General features: G+C 34.0%; 1 protein-coding gene across 1 annotated transcript; it reads right to left on the bottom strand.

Annotated features, from left to right (window-relative positions):
- Positions 1-351: 351 nt before the first annotated feature.
- On the bottom strand, positions 352-12,426 carry LOC118738039. Its single transcript, XM_036468925.1, has 4 exons — positions 12,002-12,426; positions 7,020-7,162; positions 1,617-1,755; positions 352-1,298 (listed from the first exon to the last, which is right to left on the bottom strand). Exons 1-4 carry the CDS (start codon positions 12,247-12,249, stop codon positions 1,022-1,024), a joined length of 807 nt encoding a protein of 268 aa, XP_036324818.1. The 5' UTR covers positions 12,250-12,426; the 3' UTR covers positions 352-1,021.
- Between the last annotated feature and the right edge of the window lie 5,321 nt (positions 12,427-17,747).

The following is a 17,747-nucleotide window of genomic DNA, read 5'->3' as shown; positions in this document are numbered from 1 at the left end:
AAATCAAATCGGCGTGGCCATATATTGCTAGAATTTTTCAAGAGGTGATAAGATAGGTATCTACTTATCTGTCAAAGATGCAATTCAAAGGTTGCCTTTGGTTGGTGCGTACTGCCACTTCGTAGGACCTCTTTTCGACTCCTGTTCCTGACAACATCTAAATTAGAAGAAGTTGTTTTCTTACTTCGCTTGCCCCTCGGCAGGAAATGGCAAACCACCGAGCATATTTCTGCCATGAAAAAGTTACTCATCAAATCCATTTGCCGTTAGGAAACTCTCCCTTCATTTGCGTAATAGCAGCAAGACGCATAAGCGCTAAAATATTATTACTTATTTAAAGCTCTAGAAGGGTTTTTCTTGAAATTTTGGGCATCAATTGCAGACATTGAAAGGATGGTTATAGAGCAAAATAATAGCGATACATAAATGGGGTGTGGCACCTTACAGACCAACTGAATTTTTCATACTACATACAAATCCCAGGGGCGACTGATTCTCATGAGATATGCCATATAAGCATTTAGTTAGAGTATTGAAATGTGATAGTTTATTAATGCCGCGTTACTGAATTAGAGGTGGGCACGCACCATAACAACTCTACCATTCAGATAATATTGTCCATAATTTTAAATATCCTAAACACCTTAACCGCTTATAAAAATTAAGCATAAATAAAATGAGATCAGAATTAAAATGTTACAACATGTTTAACTTAATTTGCATGTGCGTATGTGCATATATATAAAAACGTGTGGAGAGAGCAGTGGGTATACACATAAGCTGGTACATACAAATGTATGTACTTTATTTATTCTTACAAGCTATACGACATCACTGACAACAACCATGAAAAGCCATCATACATTTCTTTTAGCCATAAACCAGCCAAGGCAATTCGAGCTCCCAACAAAGCATCCCTATACATTCAACCTTTCCAGTCACACAATGGCCACTGTTCTTCACACAAACAAGCACACATGTAGCTACTGAAGAATAAAAAATAAACTCGGCATTGATTTATTTATGCCTGTCGTCGTCCAATGTTCGCACTTATCAACAGCACAGCGGGTAGCCACACGAACAACAGTTGTATCCAGTCGAGCGTGGCATCCATGCCTCCAACGTAGAGGGACGTCGCATGGCCCACACTACAAAGCGCATTCTCATACTGACGGCAGTTGGTAAAGTGCTTTTCATCCGATAAAGTTTTAGCAGTATCACGTGCAAATTTGGCCGAGTTCTTGTAGCATTTGTAGCGAGCACTGTTGTAGATACAATTTTCATAGGCATGTCGGGCGCTGCAAGAGACAAACGAGTTATGTATGTATGTGAATTAAGGGCTTAAAGATCTATGTAAAAGCTTTTAATAAATCAAACAATGCAATGATTGGTCATAATTGTTGATCGAAACTGTAAAATTGAAAACATGCACAGCAATCGCACGTACACCCACACGCACATTTGGTTAACATGCATATATGTGTAAAACTTAATCTCCCAAGCACATCAACTGTACTCGTATTTCCACATGTGCATGCAAGAACTTTTAATTGGACTTTTCGCCACCTACTACAACTCCATGTTTTTGCCTCTGAAATTTTCGTATCGCTACTTACCAGCAAAATTCCATGAACTTGTTGGTAACATTTGTTTGTTCGCCATGCAGCTCTTCAGTGAGAATCTCCTGAAAATTGTGCGTACAACGCATCCAGTCATCCTGTATATAACTGAAGCAGTCTTTGTGTTGCAAATAATCTGTAAATACGTACAAAATTGGATTAGGGAACTTGAATGTTGCCACTTATGTTAGAATAAAGTCAGCAAGTGGGCATGAACCATTTTACAAGCTTTTATTTAGCTTGCTCTGTATGTATGTATGTTTAATAGGGGCAAATCTTGCAGTCAATTTTTGACTAACTTCACGATAACCTAGAGGCTTGAAACTTCACAGTTGGCTGAGTTAAGCCGATAGTGGGCGCAGGACCCGATATATTTGAAAACCCTGTATTTATAATTCGATTTGGTTCATAATTAGAACGTATATAAACTACATGAAAAACTCCACTCCAATTTTTCCGATAGGTGGTGCACGAGTCGGTATATTTGGTAAACCATTGTTTGTGGTCCGATTTCGTTCGTATTTAGAAAGCTTGCTTTAAAAATATTTGTTTTTGCAATTAACTTCTTTCCATATAACTTCGACTATTAAATGTACATTTTTATCCAAGTATACATATGGGCATATCCCGGGTTACGGACGCGACATTCGTATGACTTTAGAGTTAAATAAATAATACGAAAACTGAAGTCACTTTGCCGTTATGTAGCTTTTATACCGTCCTTTGGTTGACAAAAAAATTATGTGCGCTTGGAACACTGACGTCGAGAAAATCGATGAAAAGGAGGGCATAACGGGCGCGATAAAAACAGGAGTGATTTCAGAATAAATGTAAAAATAATCAAAGCTCAGCGAATCCTGTAAGGTTTTCCTTTATTAAACCTTCTTTAAATAAAATCAAATTATGAACCGTTACAACGAATTTATTTTAATTCAGAAGCAATTCGCGACGCGACATATCGGACGTGACAGATTTTTCCCCCATACAATATTTTTACTAGTAACACATACTAAATTTAATTATTTATTTAATTTTTTCAGTTCCTCTGGCCACCGTTTCGCGTTTTCATACCTCTTTTGGCCATCTGATCTCGAAATTTAAACTTATAAAGCCGTTTGAATTCATTTACTTGCATTTTCAGTTTACCTTTTTTGGAAAATGCGCATATGTACATTAGAGTGGCCATAGCGTGGCTGGGAATAAAAATGAGCATACATTTTTTTAGAAAATGGTATAATCCTTGCACCGAAGAGAATTACAAAATCGACCTTAGTTTTCTGAAGATTAACTTTCTGGGACAAAAAAACAAAGAATACAACTTAAAAAAAAAAAGTATATATCATTCATTTTTTCACGCGTCTTTTTGTGAAAATATTCTTCATATAAATACACCTAACATTATAGTCGAAAGGTTGTGACAACGAACCAATATAATATATATAATATATATATAATGTTTCATAAACCAAAGTACTCGTACCAATAATACAGAAGCATCGAAGAAGCGGTCGCCCCTCGGCAGGCAATGGCAAACCTCCGAGTGTATTACTTCTGTGAAAAACAGCTTCCCATAAAAATACAATTGCCGTTCGGAGTCGGCGTAAAACGATAGGTCCCTTCCTTTGTGTGTCAACATCAAGGCGCACGCCACTAATCGGAGGAGAAGCTCGGCCAAATACTAACATATGCGTAAGCGCCAACGTATTATTATTAAGTAGAAGAATATTAAGCACGACTTATGGCTCCATAAAAATCGCCAAGATCTTCCCCCAGCCATCTAAACGAGGTTATAGACAGGGCAATTCACTCTTGTGCGACTTCTTCTATCTGATAATGGAAAGCGTAACGTGTGCGGAAAATTTGAATCGCCATAACATCACATATAAGGAAAGCACAATGCAAAAGAAGTTGTATTTCCTGCAATATAAAAAAACTCTTCGCTATTGGGACACGCGAAAGAAAAAACCAAAAAACAAAGTGAAAGAGTAGTCTACCTATGAATGAGGACAAGACAAAATACTTCCTGGCAACAGATACAAAATTTTCGCGTATTGGAACACGCATCCCTGTTGGCAGTTATCAAATCGATGGATAAACAAAGCAATTTTGAATGTTGAAATGAAAATGTGCAATAATTTTTGGTATGAGATAGAAGCGGGAAATAATGTTACTCATACGCCACACACCGGGCCATTCTCCTACATCCTCGTACATGGCGTATGAGTAATGTGACCAACTATGGCTCAAGGAAGTAAAGGAACTGAAAAGCAAAAATAGTATGAACAGATGAATTGCAACGGAAACGAATTTTACCACCCCTTATTAATTTGCAGCCCATTTAATTTTGTATTAAAACGTCGCCAATTCAAAATTATTGTAGCATTCGGAATAACAATAAATAGGTCTTGACGCTGGCAAAACTTGGTGTTTTCCTAAAACAGGATTGCTTTATTCATAGGCATACGTGGTATTGAGTAGAGTACGATCTTGCTAAAATACAGAAGTTAAAATTAACGACCAGAATAAGGGCACTGCAAATATAACATTTCATGGAGTACTTGCGTAAGTCAAATAATTTGTCTGTAGAGAAAAGGATGCAAATTTTCTTGCTATGGAACACCCCGCTTTTCGAGGATTATTACTAGTTAAGCTTTATGCAATAACAATATAAAATTGTCGTATTAATAATTTTCTCTTAAAAATAGTTGTAAGGATATTATATATACGAATATTTCATTTATATTCAACGATGCTTTCTTCATTACTATTGGGGTGCTTTTAAAATCATATATTTTTTATTTTTTTTATTTTTTTTTTAAATATTTCCTTTTCGAATTGCATTTTAAAACCCACACCAACGATGTTCGAAGTCAGCAACGCTAACCGCTGAGCTAAGTACTCTGTATGTGTTTTATGAGAACCTTTATTAACTGGAATTGTTTTACGTTTTAAAATTTCTCGAAGCAGTTAAAGAAGTCTCAACCTAAAAGGTAGTACACAATATTGCAAAGAAGTTCATTTGACTGTACTGCGAAATACGAAGTACAACGGCTCTAAAAGAAGTACTGTACTTCCGTAAGAAGTATGGTTGGTCCCATTCCGTATGAGAACTCCATTTTTGAATTTTTAGGGTACGTTCACACACAAAGAGAAGCCGAGCCGAGCGATGTTGTTCCAAGCTGAGTGAAGCTTTAAACGTGAAACCTATGAAAGTGTTTATACGTCAAGCTTTTTCAGAAGCGTTTTGGGGATGAAAGCAATGCAGTTTTTGATATTGACAAGATATTAAAATATTCAAATAAAAACAAATTCAGTAATTAATCTTTTGAATAAAATTGAGGAAATATTTTTTCAGCTTCTCATTGACGGTAAGTTCTGTGGTATCTTTTCCACCGAGTCAATGAGAAAAGCTCTGCTTCGTTTCGTTCACTGTGAACAACAGCAGCTTCGCTTTGTTCTGCTTTGATTCGCTCGGCGCCGTTCGGCTTTCTGTATGAACGCACCCTTATTCATTCGTAATGTAAACACAAAGTTTAAATATCTTGGGAATATGGCCTGTTTAAGAAAATCGGTATACAGATCCATAATCTACGACCTAATATTAAGTTTACGTGTTTCGGCGTGTTTTGTGCCACTTTAGCGTAAATACAATAGGGGTATTCACGATCCGGTGCATATACTGTCTAGTATGGTGCATAGACAGCACGCCTGGCTAATTTTGTTGTTGTTTTAACACACGAAACAACAACAGTCATGCTATTTATGCTATCTATGCACCATGCTAAACCGTATGCACTGGTTCGTGAATATCCCTAATGTAATTTTTTATATTCCAGTTGTAATTTATACAATTTGTAAGCAATAAAAGTAATGACTTATGTATTCCTAAACATTCGCAACTCACACTTTCGCTTTCCGAAAATTCGTATTCGGATTCGCGAATGTGAAATATGTATATGATATTCGAAACATCCCTGTTGCATACATACATATGTACATACTCGTACAATGTACGTTTTTCCAAAGTTCCCTGCAGGAAACAGGGCTAGTTTATAGCTAACTTATAACTACCCAGCAGACAACTAGTTGTACCTTTTTATTACTTATTTCCTTCGGCCGTAACTAACTACTTTTGAATGGCGATGGCCGCAAAATAGTGAGAACTGATTTCCTCTGCATTAGAAGTCAATTAACTTATGGGTAATTACTTTTGGACGCAAAATATAAATGAAAAATATTCGCCTTTTAATTTTTTACAATTTTATTTATTTATTTTATCTTATATTACATGTTTGCTTATTTGTTTAAGTGTTCTTTTGTAGGTGGTCCCATACTTGAATTCCATCAGACATATGCTATATATATAAAATTTCGATCTTTATTTTATTTGTCCTGAATTCAAGAAAGCATCTGCGAAGTGCAGAAAAAAAGTGTATTCAAGGTAATTCTTTTATGAGGGTATTTAAATAGAAGCTTGTTTAAAGAAACGAAACTCCCAGTAACGTCTGCAGGGCTCCTGCACGAGTTTACAACTCACTTACAGTTAATTTTGTCATATCTAATTAAAAGTTAGATATTTATCGAAATTCCGCAAAAAAGCTAACTACAAGTTGGTTATGTTTTATCAGTTGATATTTTTTCTGCAGGGTTCATTCAATCGCGCTCGTATGTAAGGCATACGTTAAGGAGTTTCGCCCTACGAAGTGCAAAATGTCACATTCACTTGAAACGTGCGCCTATCTCGTGTGAGTAACTTATTTTTAAAGTGTTTGTAAATACATATGTACGTAATTGAATTCAGAAGTGTAAATTAAAGCTTTTAATGCTTTTTTAACTTCATTTACAACTTTTGGTGGTAACTTGTATTCAATTTTTATTTGCAGATCTTTTGTTTAAGACTATCTTTTTCCCCCTTTTTTGCTTTTCCAAAAGTTCTATTGATAGGTTTAGAAAAAATAAACTTTGATTACTCCATTTTTTGTTCTCCGTTAGGAGCTCTAGAAGCATCATATAAAAAGCAATTCTATTAATTTTGAGCTTATAAAATTTTACCGATTTTTGTCCCTCCTGGAATATTTGACAAAGTGGACTTACCACCTTTGCACTCTAAGCCGACGATATACTTCTTATTTTTAATTATGTATTTTTATTTTCCCTTTCAAGATTTATCACAATCTAATATATGCGAAAAAGTGAAAATAGTGCATTTTTACTTTAATTAACGACTCGGCATTTGCAAGAAAGGCATATAGCATTTGCATATATAAATATGTAGTTTTTTTTTTGCACTCTAAGTGCAGTTTCTCTTGCTCCGGTTTCCAATTTACCGGCGGGAACCGGGTTATGCGAAAGCTCTATTTCCTTTACTTTTGTTTATTCTAATATTACCAAATCACTTACCCTTTTGAAACTCGCGATCGCTGCAGAAGCGCATAAAGAATTTTCGAGCACCCTCTACGTTATTTTTAATTAAGTTGAGTGTTTTATTAGTTAAGCAGCGAGCCGTGTAGTCGTCGAAACATCTCATACCTCTGTTGAAAACTCTGGAAATAAAGAGCAAAAATTAAAGGATGGGTATTTTTACATGACATGGCACAAACTTGTGGAATATCTAAGACATTCCTAGGCAGATGGAAGGTGCGTTTCAAAAGCTAGGGTAAAAAAAAAATATTTTGGAAACAAGGAACCAACTTAAAAAAATAAAACAAAAGTGACCCAAACTAAAAAAAAAAATATATTTGAACTTATGTACATAACTATTTACTTAAGAATTATAAAAGTAATTAAATACCTACTTATATACAACTACGTATATTTGTTAGGTTTATCTTAGGATCCATGAACGAATTCTTCGTAGTAAGTTTTTACTGTCTCGACAGCCAGTTCGAAAACGCTTTTTCTCAGAAAACTTTTCAATAACGCCCTACTTCAGAATTTGATTGAAAAACACCCTATCTAAGAATTTAGTTGAAGAATACCCTAGCTCAGAATTCGGTTCAAAAACGAACTATTTCAACTGAAAATATATTTTAAATGTGCTAATATAGGGCGTTTTCTCGGCAGCCGAGATAGGGCGTTTTTCAACAAGTTTTTTAAATAGGGCGTTCTTGAAAATTCTAAAAAATTTGTGATTTTTATTTCAAGCTTTTGTTTAACTTGTACTGTATGTATGTATGGATGTTTGTTTGTTAGGGTCAACCTTGCAGTCAGATTTAAACCTACTTTCCGCCGACCTAGAGACTTGAAACTTTACAGTTGCCTCCGAACCCAATGACAATGTAATACGAAAGATGAGTTAATCCGATAGGTGGCGCAGCAGTCGAGATATTTTAAAACCCCGAATACGTAATCCATATCCATTTAAAACGTATAATAACCAGATTAAAAGGAATAACTCCATAGAAAATTTTTTCTATAGATGGCGGAGGAGTCGAGATATTTGGTAAACCAATATTTATGGCCCGATTTCGATCATATTTAATTAGATATATTGCCTTAAAAATGTTTTTTTTTGTCACTATTAACTTTTTTTAAATGTTTGCTTGCTGATAGTCTGTTTCGGTTTTTTCAATTAAATACATATGTATGTACATATTATATGGAACAAAATACGCAAAATTATGTACAAAAAAAATTGCACTATGTCTTCCAAAAGCAAAAAAAAATAGTAAAATAAAAATCAAAGTATTCAAACTTGCTCCTTATTATCCTAAAATGGGTTCTTAAACTGCATACTCAGAGTGTTTCAAAAATTGATGTCAAAAAATTTTAAAATTTTATGAAAGTTTGAAGAATTTTTCTAAGATTTTCTTTGGTTTAAAACTTTTATTAAAGCTGTTTTAGCTAAAGCATGGACAATATGTTAATTAAACATCAACGAAAAAGTTGGGTCATGAAAACATTTTAATATTTATAGACAAAACCATTTTGACATTTTTCTCCGAAATTTACACTTACAAACAAGAAATTTTGATGTTATCGACAATTATTCATAATTAAAGAGAACGAAATTTTCACGAAACATTGATTTTTTCAAAAGTTGCACAAAGATTGAAACATGGATTTATATGGTTTTCTTAAAACAATAAACTATATTTTTATAAACAAATAATAAAAAATATTAAGATAACTGGTCAAATGTGGTCAATATGTGAGTGCCATAGCGTTATAATAAACAATAACTTTAACTCAAGAAGGCCATATTTGTTTTTGTTTATTCACGAACATATGTTTGTGGTCAGATGATATTCTTGCCTGCAAGTTTTCGCAAGTAAAAATGTTTCCAGTATAAATTTTCCAGCTCCCTATCACATTTTTTGTTCGAAATGTCTCCTACTTTGCAAGCTTTTTGGGCACGAGAACGAAAAAATTTGTGAAAGTTTTCCAAAACTTTTAACAACTTTGAATACGAGTACGCTCCAATAGTAAAACGATATTTTTAATTTTCCTCTATGATGTCAGGATTTTTTAAAGAACTTTGCAGTTTCAAAAATATGACTAATTCCAATAATTCAGAAGTTATAACTTTAACAAGTTTATCTATTGAAAGACATGGGCTTTACCATTCTAACAAAGAAAGAACTTTGAAAATCGGATGGAGAGTTGCTTAGTATTGGTCTTTTAATTGAAACAAAATGTAAATATTTCAAAAAACTTTCTTATCTTCCCGCTCTTATTTGATCGTGGGGCAATAAAAAAAAATTTTTTGTTGTTTATATAAAGGTACATAAAATCAGTTTTCCAAAAGTTATAATTCAATTAAAGTCGAATAAAAAATGGCTTAGTAAAGCCATATTTAGTTATAATTAGTATATCTGCGTATTTTTTCCTAGAAATGTTTTCGTTTTGTTTGTTTTTTATTCATTTTAGTACCTATGACTCCCTTTCTATAATTGTTAATTTATTTACTTGATCTTATAAAACTCTTCCTAGGGCCATCGGAATGCTCTCTTTGCAACAGGGTAGGTGCGTTTATTAAATTATTGCATATTCTAATATTTTATCTTTAAGGTTTTAAGGCAGTGCTAAGGAACTTTGTTGTGCTAAAAAAAGAAGAAAATTCTTATTGTACTACTGGTTCTTATTTAATAATAATAATAATAATAATAATAATAATAATAAGAATAATAATAATAATAACAAATCGATTGTACTCTGCATTTTGCACAACAGTGGATTGTTTCCATCAGTCCCATTGGCTTACGCTACTGATGTCAAAGAATCTTATGGTTGAAATATTAAATGTCATAGATTACAATATTCGCAAGTGGCTAATTGTAGCAGATTTCAATACTCAGTACTAACAATTTTGAATGGCATGCTGGGTGGTAACACAAAACATCCATTCTATTTTTGTGAATGAGACAGTCGAGCAACTAGACTGCACTACGTTCAAAAAGATTTCGTTCCGCGTACGTTCGTGAAAAGAATAGCATAAATATTCTTCTAGTTAATCTATTGGATATTATTTTACCACCTCTGCATATTAAACTGGGTTTAATAAAGTACATAATTTGTGAAAATACTTGACAAAAATGCTCCAACATTCAAATATCGTTTGCCTTTAGAAAAAAAAGTAAAGAAGGTGTTTCTTCTGTGTGTGAAAATTTTCTTGAAAACAAGAAGAGTGAACATTATGAAGGCATAGTAAGTGACGTACTGTCTGCCACCATGCCATGGGTTGCAATATCTCCATTAAATTGCACCATCTGCATATGTTTCCATCAAATTTAGGCCACATGAGCGATGACCAAGGTGCACGATTTCACCAGGAAATTCTATAGATTGAACAGCGGCATGTTGGAAAAAGCAAACATAGTATGCTCTCTAACTAATTTTGGTCTCATAAACTAGATACTAGCAGCGACGTAAATAAAAAACAAACGTTTCTAGGAAAAAAGGAAAAGAACATAAAAACTTATTATCACTAAATAAAGCATTAATAAGCCATTTTTTAATCGACTTTAATTGACTTATGACTTAATTGACTTTTGGATAACTGATTTTATGTACCTTTTTATAAAGATAAAAAAATAATAATAAAATAATCAAATAGGAGCGGGAAAAAATGAAAGTTTTTTGAAAAATTTACGTTTTTCTTTAGCCGATTTTCAAACTTTTTTCTTAGTTAGAAAGGTAAAACCCACGCCTTCCAAACAGAAACAAAAATTCGACCGAAAAAAGGTAAAGTTATAACTTCTTGAACTTGTAACTTGAAGAATAACAAAGTTTTATTATATTTGTTAGAAAAACTAACAACCGAAGTTATGGAGAAAAACTGTAAGTAAAGTCATGTCCTACATAATTTCAATATGAGAACCACTGCATATTTATTTGTTTACTTTTGTATCACTGTGTTATTTAAAAAATTCAGTGCATTGTAGAATTACAATATAGGCATGAAAGATAAAATACTATAAATAAAAAAAAAACTAAATTGTTTGGTTCACAAGGACAAGTAGTGATCAAAAATGTAATTTTAATTAATTTAACTTTTTTAGGCTTATAAACTTAGATGGAAAAAAATCGCGGAAAAGGTCGAGTGAATATTAGTGCTTAACATATATTTTTTTCAAAAATAAGTATTGCAAAATTTCAAGGTTTTTCAAGGTTTTTAAGAATGATTTAATCGCAGAGTTTTCTCTTTAATTTGATTCCTACACTTCACTAAATTTTTTAAATAGTTTTTCGAAGTAATCATATTTTTCAAATTCAACAGTCCTTAAACCAAATCCTGACGTCAGAGAAAAAACTAAAACCGCAGTTTTATTATATTTGAACCATGGTTTTGCGAATATATTGATTTTATTGTGTGTAAAATTTCACGTCGCATGCGGCTTTATTCCATCAGTTAATTATTCTCACTTCTTCTGGTTTCAACAACAATCTCCAAAAAATCACAGTTATCGGCAGAGGAAAGAAAGTTAAGCACATAATCAATTATATTTGATTTTTTTCTGGTATTAAAGACGGCTCTGACTGTCATTTAAGACAGCCCATTGCAAATATGGTATGTATAAATTTTATTCCCTCACTTAATTTTTGAGGAGCATTTATTGTTGCGAAACGCCTGTCATATATCTCCCCAATTTCATTGTATTTTTCGTTACACTTTGAGCTCCCATCAAATGTCGATTACTTTATGCCATTACCCATGTTCTCACGCATTTAAAGCCACGTACATACACTAACGGTACTCGTCGGTAAATACTTGTAGCAAAAACCATTAAACGCTAGACGCTTGATTTGCCGCAAAGCCACAGAAATGTGCAAAAGTTACGGCGCGGCGCCCAAAAATAAACAAATGGTACAACTTCCAACAGAAAGCACATTGACATATTTACATACAAATGTATGTGTTTAAAACGTCTACTTTCACTTACGTGCACTTGGATGTGATGTCGCGTTCGTTGATGGCAATCTTTGTGGTTTGTAAAAATTCCATCAGATGTGGCGGCAAATCCTTAAAACACTCGTCAACCATGCGTTTGGTGTCACCGCATTTACTGTCAGTGCCGGCTGCGGAGTCATTGCTAGCATATTCTGTGTCATTTTGTGAATTGACTGAGCAAATTAAAAGAACCAACAGCAGAAATTGCACAGACATATTAAAGCAAATATAGTAAATCATAGTAACAACGCAGCGATCAAAGACGGAACGGGTGGACGAGCTTATTTAAGCGTTAATTAGTTGATATTTATTTTATTTTATTTAACTAGCAACAATTCAAATTCAAGTAACTATTTTAGTTTAACAGTCACTTTCTTCGATGCTTCTTGTATAAAAGTTCTTTCGCATTCGCCAAAATACCGCACGCTTTTGCACTGTTACTGTCATCTTATCAGCAATGACTCGCCTTTTATACGAAATGGAGAACAACTCGTTTACATTTACGATAAAATCAACAGTTGTCTTAAATCAAAAGCTCGCTAAACCGTTTGTGCTTTCACGCAGACGCAGTGAAGCTTCATACACGTGCATTTGATATCCTCTTGCCTATCGGAATTTGGAGTGCACGTATGTATGTATGTACATATGTACTTACAAATTACTTAATTGTACGAATGTACGTATTATGAATAAAGTCCATAGTTACATCCTTTACAGCGCCAAGTTTTCAAAAGCAGGTGAACAATACCTAGTTATTATGTTTCAATAAGGAATGCAAGGAATTAATTGCTTCTACCGTGCTTGTGTTATCAAATTCTTGCAATTAAAGCAATCAGCGTTATAAAAAAAGCTGTTTTTGAGAACTTTGTTTCCACCAAAAATAAATGCTACGCTAAGAATTGAAAGGCGTACAATAGAAAGTTTTGTGGCATTGATTACACAGGCCAACAAAATTTAAACAATGTTATATTGACTAAAATATTACAGCCGATTCTTATAGCATGTTTCCCGTAGAATCCGAATATGACCCTAAAGATATTATATTGGCTCTAGTTTTCGAGCGACTTAAGCGTAAAGGTGCTGAATACCGCGTTGTTGAACACTTTCGAGCCTCTGAAAAACAATAAATTGATGCAATATATGTATTTGTCTGTGTGGGAGGATATGAAAGCTTAAACACTGCCCTTTAATGCTCAATATCAAAAAATTATGGTTAAACGGTTAATAGCCTTTATTCATGGCCGGCATTCATTGCCTTGCGGCCCTTACCGGTCGCGGATCATTGTACAACTGGATTCTCATGTTAGTTGTGCGGTTCAATACCACCTTTGACCACAATGGCAAAGCCTTGATGCACGCACTTATCTTGTCTGCCGCAGTGCAATACGACTAGTCATCCCATCAGCAAACAGCTGCCGCGGATATTTTGGAAGCTTCGATCGAGTGCACGCATGCTTGTGTAGCATCGTACATTCGTCCAAATTTTTAATTAATTGTATTGTTGTTTTCGCTAAAGTTGCAAGTTCTTCCTCCGCTGAGCAAGGTAGTTGCTATCGCTGTGGAGGTAACCGCCAGTGCAACATTTTTATCCTTGCGCAACTGTGCCAGTAGCAAATTGTAGCCGACATTTCTTGCCAGCTCCCCCTGTGCGTCCAAGAAATAAAGGCCCCTTCTCCGGTCACACGCGTTTCAATATATTATGCCTTTACTCGGGTAATGGTTTAGGTTCTGTTTTGGTGACTTGAGCCGTTGGCTGTTCTCCCGTTCGTTGCCAAGTGGGCATGCCGAAACCACACATCCCTTTTTCCACCATTGAGAAAACTTTATCCTCAATTAGTTGCATGTGCTGTCCCTTGAAAGCTGTGTGCAAGGGGGAAAGTCCTAAAAGTTTACTACTTGTTCATTAAAATTATTTTAAATTTCTAAACGGGTGGCAACTCCATTCCAAAATATTTTCGTAAGAAAGCTTTCTTAACCCTCTCTCGTTTGATAGTCATATTAAAACACTTCGTTCAACCTTTAGAGTAAATTGATTTTGAATTTAAAAAATATTTAGAAATAAATTTGTCTTAAACCTGTCTCAATTCGTACCCATACCAAAATATTTGATTTAAATTTTTAATTAAATTGCTTGAGACCCGCATTGTTGTAATACTTTATCTTACTTAATAAATAGTTAATTTTAATTTTTTTAAAAGCAGCCACCATCTTCAAAAAAATATCCTATGTGTTAATCCAGGTCATAGCCTATAACTGTGCCGATCTTCACTGTAATACGCCCAGCCGTTCTAGCGCGAAAAAGCAAAAAGCATACACGTTCACAAACTTTCACATTTATAATATTAGTCGGATTTTTTAATTTGCTGTAACATCATACATACATATGTATTTGCAGGTATCACACATATTCTATTATTCATTCATTATTTATGGGAAAAAGTTTCGAGATCTCCTGCCACACAGTCTTCCGCATGTAATTTATCAACCTTTCGACAGTGCTGTCATTGAACTGCTTTGGGATCCTGTTCCATTTTAAGCCGAAATCCTAGATCCATATTTTTTGGGCTGGGTTTTCTTAGCTTGCTCTTAACTACTGCCCGACACCCAGCGCCGGATTAATATGTAACAGGGTTGTTCATGCTTCCGCATTAATTTTAGCATTCGCATTCGCAAAAAACAATGCGGATCTTTTGCGAATGCGAATATTGAAGGGACCGAAAATCACAGTTATTTTTTACGAGTTAAACTTGGCCAAATATTTTTTATTCCGAAATAAAAGTACTTTCCGGATAATAAACAAACCGCTTATCCAAATTAAACAAGTTTGATATCCAATGAAAGAGAACCTAAATAGCTTTAAAACTGAAATATCTATAAGAGCAAAGCCACACATTGAAAAATATTTCAATAAAAAGTTTTAACTAATTACCATAGAACAAACATTGGGTCAGGTATGTATTTACATGAATTTATTTATTATTAATTTATAAAATGATATAACTAGAGGTGGTAACCTTCATTCGTTATTTCTGTTTAAAAGCTATTTCAGTCCTCTTTCATATGATACCAAATTTGTTTAATTTGGATAAGCGGTTTCTTTATTATCCGCATAGGGCGTTTATTTCGGAATAAATAAAAATGAGTTACAAAAACTAAAATCGAAAAACGCTGATGACGTGAGAAATTCCGATACAACCAAAAGAATGAGAATGAAGAATTCTTTCTAAACAAACGGTATTTAAACAACGATTGTGCCATGCTGCTAGATTGTGAAGATGAAAGTCAGGAGGATACATCCGACATTTGCAGCCCCGATGAAATTCTCGAAAAGTAATTATTGCAACGCAAAAAAAAAAAAAAAACAAATATAACTGAAAGTCCTCTCAACTGGTGCAGTATCTATCGAAAAGAATTTATAATTTTGCCAAGTTTCAAGTTTTTCAAGTTTTTGTCGCCTCAAGCGAGTTATTATATAGTCGCGCAGGTTTGATTTGCGACCCTTCAAAAAGTTTTTATTAAGTACAATGTTCCAATTTTTAAATTCAAGTACTAAAAAAAACATTCAGACTTATCATGAGTTTAATTTTCCCCGAACCCGTTCACTTTTCACTTTTGGTTTCCATGGTTTTACTATGGGCGGATGACAAATTTTCGGGTGAATTTTTTTTCAGGCGAAACTCAGGTTAAGGCAGATTTACTATGGGCGGAATAGAAATTTTCGGATGAATTTTTTTTCGGGTAAAACTCAGGATAACGCTCGTTATTAAAAATTATTAACCTTTCCATTTTTTGTTTCCCTAAATCACCTAATTTATCCACCTAAATTATTTCTTAAAAATACATGCCATCCGCATTCGCATCCGCATCCGCGGATGTTAGCGTTTAAATATCCGCATCCGCATTCGCATGCGCGGATGTCTAAAATTTCACATTCGCAACATCCCTAATATGTAATATGTGCGGATCTCAAGGGCCGGAGGTAATGTGGGAGCCTTATAGCGATTACCTGAACATTTAATGTAATGCGTTTCCTGCAAATATACAGGCCTACGCTGATTTCTCCCTTAAAAAACAAATTAGCAATTTGGGTATAAAAAAATAATAATGCAAAAATTCCATCACGTAAATTTTCCGAGAAAATCGTTTTTCATTGTTCTTAATATTCTAAACTAATTAATTTTTTCCATTTCTCTTAAAACCCTAATGCAACGCCAATGACGAAACACTACGGTTGACTATTGTCTTCACTACCTGCCCTAATACTGTTGCGGTGTATCAAGACCCTCCAGTACTGCTGGAGTCAATCGCTACTCTTGAACTGCTACTGCACCGACTCCTAGGAAAATAGCTACTCTATTAACCCGTGCACATGGAGGGCGCCCATAAATCACGCATGTGACTACTTTAGTAACTTCCGGTAGTGCAGAGAGAGCCGATGGTCACCATGGTCATCACGGCCTAGAACATTGCCTTGTAAAAGTAGTCGATGAAATACACTCTTTCTTTCTTTCTTTGAGTACGCGCCAATGTACTTGTGTTTATACACACACATATATATGTATGTGCATTTGGCCATTTGGCATAAGTAAATAAGAATATGTTTTTGTACATAATAACTTACACTGTTTTTCAACAAAAATGTTCTATGGATGCCGCTATCCAATTCCTATACAGAATTGCTCAGTGATTCCGAAAATCGAGATAATTTTTTTCCATGGATAACTTTTCGAAATATTTGCAATTTACAGTTATTCAGCTAATAAAAATAGTGGTTTCACTTAGTATATCTTACGAACCAATTGTATAATCATAATACATCACTTTTCGCTAGCCTTGATAGTTTCTGAAAAATTAATTAATCATTTTTGACACGTCTTGCTTGCAATGCAAACTCTCTACTTACTTAGGTGTATGTGGCGTATGAGTAACACTCTTTTCTGCTCAAATTTCATACAAAAAATCCTTGCGTAATTTTCATTTGAACAATCATTATTTTCTTATTCATCTATCTATTTTCTTCGTTGCTAGCTTAATTTTTTTTTAAAGGAACAAGCCTCAACACAAGTGCATGGCGTTTACGCAGAACACTTAATTTTTAATGAGGAATTATGACTCAGAATATATCAGGGCTATCGAAAAGTGATGTATATATGGTTTATGGAGAATTTCATTTGCTTTCATTTGCCTTATCACGTATTACGATTATTGAATTGGTTCATTAGATATACGCGATTAAGTGGATCCACTCTTTTCTTTTAAGCTGAGTAACGTTAAATTGCAAATATTTCGGAAATGTATCCATAAAGAAAAATATTGACTCAATTTTTGCAATCGGCGAGCGATTCAACATACAAACTGGATAGTGGCGTTTGGAGAACAAAAACAAAATTAAAATTTGTGATCCAGTGTTATTAGTTTAAATAGAAATGAAATTGATTTAAATAAGTTTATTACTATTTGAACCACAATCATAGCGGTTTCATTTATGATTTTCTACACTATGCCGCAAATTTGTTTTAAGTGCTCTAATGGTGACAATTGTCATTTTTATTGTTAAGACCTACTGAGTACGCGACAATGGCAAAATAATTTGGTTAGTGTTACCGCGTGTTACTAGCGTTATCCTCGAATTTCCATTTCAGTTGAAAATTAGTTTATTATTTATAACTAAACAATTAAATTTAGCAAAATAATTAATTAAAAGCATTTCTGATAATTTGTTCAAGTTATCCCTTATT

Source organism: Rhagoletis pomonella, unplaced genomic scaffold (assembly GCF_013731165.1).
Source record: "Rhagoletis pomonella isolate Grant_MI unplaced genomic scaffold, Rhpom_1.0 Rhpom_scaffold_00004, whole genome shotgun sequence".
In the NCBI taxonomy this organism is placed as follows: Eukaryota; Metazoa; Arthropoda; class Insecta; order Diptera; family Tephritidae; genus Rhagoletis; species Rhagoletis pomonella.
This window is presented reverse-complemented; position numbering and strand designations above follow the sequence as displayed.

What these genes read in the sequence shown, in the direction of transcription:
- LOC118738039 (XM_036468925.1), bottom strand. Translation starts at nt 12,249, where the DNA reads ATGATTTACTATATTTGCTTTAATATGTCTGTGCAATTTCTGCTGTTG. An exon ending in CGATCGCGAGTTTCAAAAGG is followed by an intron (nt 1,756 to 7,019) that starts GTAAGTGATTTG and finishes ACGTATTTACAG; the next exon opens with ATTATTTGCAACACAAAGAC. An exon ending in AAGTTCATGGAATTTTGCTG is followed by an intron (nt 1,299 to 1,616) that starts GTAAGTAGCGAT and finishes TGTCTCTTGCAG; the next exon opens with CGCCCGACATGCCTATGAAA.